The 2,870-nt window shown below is 38.6% G+C and overlaps 1 protein-coding gene across 1 annotated transcript in view; it reads left to right on the top strand.

Moving 5' to 3' along the window:
* The window catches only part of LOC102871442 (sulfotransferase 1C1-like), a 53,311-nt gene that overhangs the window by 46,106 nt on the left and 4,335 nt on the right, over positions 1–2,870 (top strand). The window contains exons 6-7 of the mRNA XM_006883965.1: positions 276–402; positions 1,265–1,359. Of these exons, the coding sequence (XP_006884027.1) occupies positions 276–402; positions 1,265–1,359 (222 nt within the window). The remainder of the gene's footprint in view (positions 1–275; positions 403–1,264; positions 1,360–2,870) is intronic.

The raw sequence follows: 2,870 nt of genomic DNA, 5'->3' as shown, positions 1-2,870 counted from the left end.
CTCTTGTGATAACCATAATACCCTATCATACATTGCTTTTAAATTATTAACTCCCTCATCTGTTTCAGTGCAGTATACACAATTTATACAGTTTTTCTCAGTCTTACCCCAACCCTGATATCAGTCTCATTTTACAGCAGTGGCATCATGCAGAATTTGTCCTTAGCAAAAGATTTTTATAAGAAGTTTCTAATAGCATAATTTTTTTACATGAAACAATTATATTTTTCTGTCTTTTTTTCTCTTTGCCTCTCATTACTCTTGGTTGATTTCAGATTATTTATATGGCTAGAAATGGCAAAGACTGTCTGGTATCCTACTATCATTTCTCAAGAATGACTAAATTGTTCCCTGACCCTGGTACCTGGGAGGAATTTATTGAGACATTCAAAGCTGGAAAAGGTAAATGAAAAGAAACAAAGAGTTTGAGTTTACATTATTTTACTCATTTATCTAATGACATCAGACATGAAGTTCTTTTATTGATAGATTTTGGAGGGAATTATACGGCATGCATAGGCTGAATTCTTTAAAGAGAGTTTAATAAAGATACTATCTACAAAGCTTTGGCAAATTTAAGGGAAAGAACAAGAGTAGTACAATAATTTAACAACTGCAGAGAGACATTGCTATCTGAAGACAGAAAAGGGTACCTTCACTCGAGCTGAGCCTTTGATAAATAGAAGCATTCAACTACAGTGAGCAATCAGGAGGAATAGGGGAGATACAGCATCCTTCCTCCCCTCACATTTACAAACTTCTAATACTTTTCACTGGAAGAACCTAGATATAAGCATTAAGTCATAGGACTCAAACTATACAGTGCCCATAGTTCACCTACAAAAGGTACAGTGCAACCTGGAACAGGATGGAAAGTGGATTTGGCAGGGCAATCAAATGCAGCTTGCTTTCTTCTATTTTTGTGGCAGACGACAAACATTTCCAAACACCTAATAGCCTTTCTGTAGCAAATATTTATTACATTGAATAGTAATACACACAAAAAAAGTTTATTAATACTTGTACACAAGACAATCATTCTTGAAAATGTTGAAAGGTAGGGATATAAGCTAAGGAATTTCAACAAACTTTATCATCTATCCTAAAATATCAAACCCCCTTCATCTTCAAAAAGGAAGAATTCTGTCTTAGTAATATGGTCATATTTAATAAATTTACATTCTCTTTCATAGGTTTTGAGATTTCAAGATTTTTTTAAACTATCAAATTGATATTTTCTGTGTTTTCTCCCTCTTTCCCTCAGTGCAGTGGGGCTCCTGGTACAACCATGTGAAGGGATGGTGGGCTGCAAAAGACAAGCACCACATTCTCTACCTGTTCTATGAAGACATGAAGGAGGTGAAGATCAATTTGGTCTCCATCAGATCTGCCCACATCCTCTGATACGACATAACCCAGGCAGAACACTGCATGCGGGCTTCCCTGAAAAAAGAACTTTGAGTGCAAGCTCTTCTTTCCAAACTTAAGTGTGGGGTTTTTTTCTTTTATTCTCATTTTAAATTTTCTAATTTTTTTTTATTTCAGTGTACAATGCTAGAAAATTTTTCCATAAACACATCTTACTGCTAATTATATGTATAACAGCAAATCAACCTGGTGGAACCTAACATTTATAAGTCAAATTCCTCCATCTGCAAAATTATTATAAAATCTATCTCATCAGATTATTGTAAGAATTTACCAAATGATGATGAGAAAAGCCTTGAATTCTTCTCCAATAATAAAGCATCGGTATAAATGGAAGTTTAGCCCACAAAAACATTAACAAGATTAGCCATAACGACATCGAGATGAATGGAGAGGAGATTCAAACTGTCATCAGCTTCAGCTTGCTTGGACCCATGATTGACATCCTTGGTACCAGTCGCCAGGAAATAACGAGATGTATTGCACTGGGGAAAATCTTCAGTTAGGAACTTCTCCAAATTATTGAGGAGTACTGATGTCAGTTTGAGGGCTAAGCTGCATCTGATTCGGGCTATAGTCTTTGCTATTACTTATTATGCATCTGAGGGTTGAAAAATAAATGAGGATTACAGAACATGAGTTGACACCTTTCAGCTGTGGTATTGGAGAAGAGCACTGAACATCCCATACGCAGCCAAGAAACAAACAAATATGTCTCAGAGAGGGTGAGCTGAAGTGCTCTTTGGAGTCAAGAATGATAAGCCTTCACCACACACTTTAGGCATATTGCTAGGAGTGGTTATTCTTTGGAGAGAGACATGAGGTTGGGAAGGGTGGAGGGTCGGCAAAGAAGAGGAAGACCCATGACCAGGTGATTAGACACAGTGACTGCTGGAATAATGAGCACTTCGGTGACAAGAAGTGTGAGGATGGCACAAGATAGCACAGTGTTCAGATCTGTCGTTGATAGGGTCGCTAGGAGTTGTACTCTACTCAACAGCACCTAACAACAACATTGCAACAGGGAGCTGATTTCTTTATTTCAAATTATGGTAATTAAGTGGCATTATAAGTTTACTTTCAAGCTGCGGTGAATAAATGTCCTAAAATTTAAAAAGTGCCTACTGGCTTTATGCTGAAGTCGTTGGCGCTCCGGTCCCAGTCTCATCTGGGAGCGGGCTGTGGGCGGCCTTGAGCTCACCGTACCCTGAAATTCCAACGCGCTCACACCTTCGGAGAGTGCCAGGACAGTCTGTATGCAGCACAGATCATCCAAGACGCTGGGCTGTATGAGGAGGAATGTGGCATCAGGATTGGTTGAAGAATCATCAACAACCTACGGTTGTGCAGATGACACAACACTGCTTGCTGAAACTGAGGAGGACCTGAAGCGCTTGCTGCAGAAAGTCAAGGACTGCAGTCTTCAATATGGATTGAAGCTC

The sequence above is a fragment of the Elephantulus edwardii genome, unplaced genomic scaffold, assembly GCF_000299155.1.
Source record: "Elephantulus edwardii isolate Elephantulus edwardi_28Jun2011 unplaced genomic scaffold, EleEdw1.0 scaffold00030, whole genome shotgun sequence".
NCBI lineage: Eukaryota > Metazoa > Chordata > Mammalia > Macroscelidea > Macroscelididae > Elephantulus > Elephantulus edwardii.
This window is presented reverse-complemented; position numbering and strand designations above follow the sequence as displayed.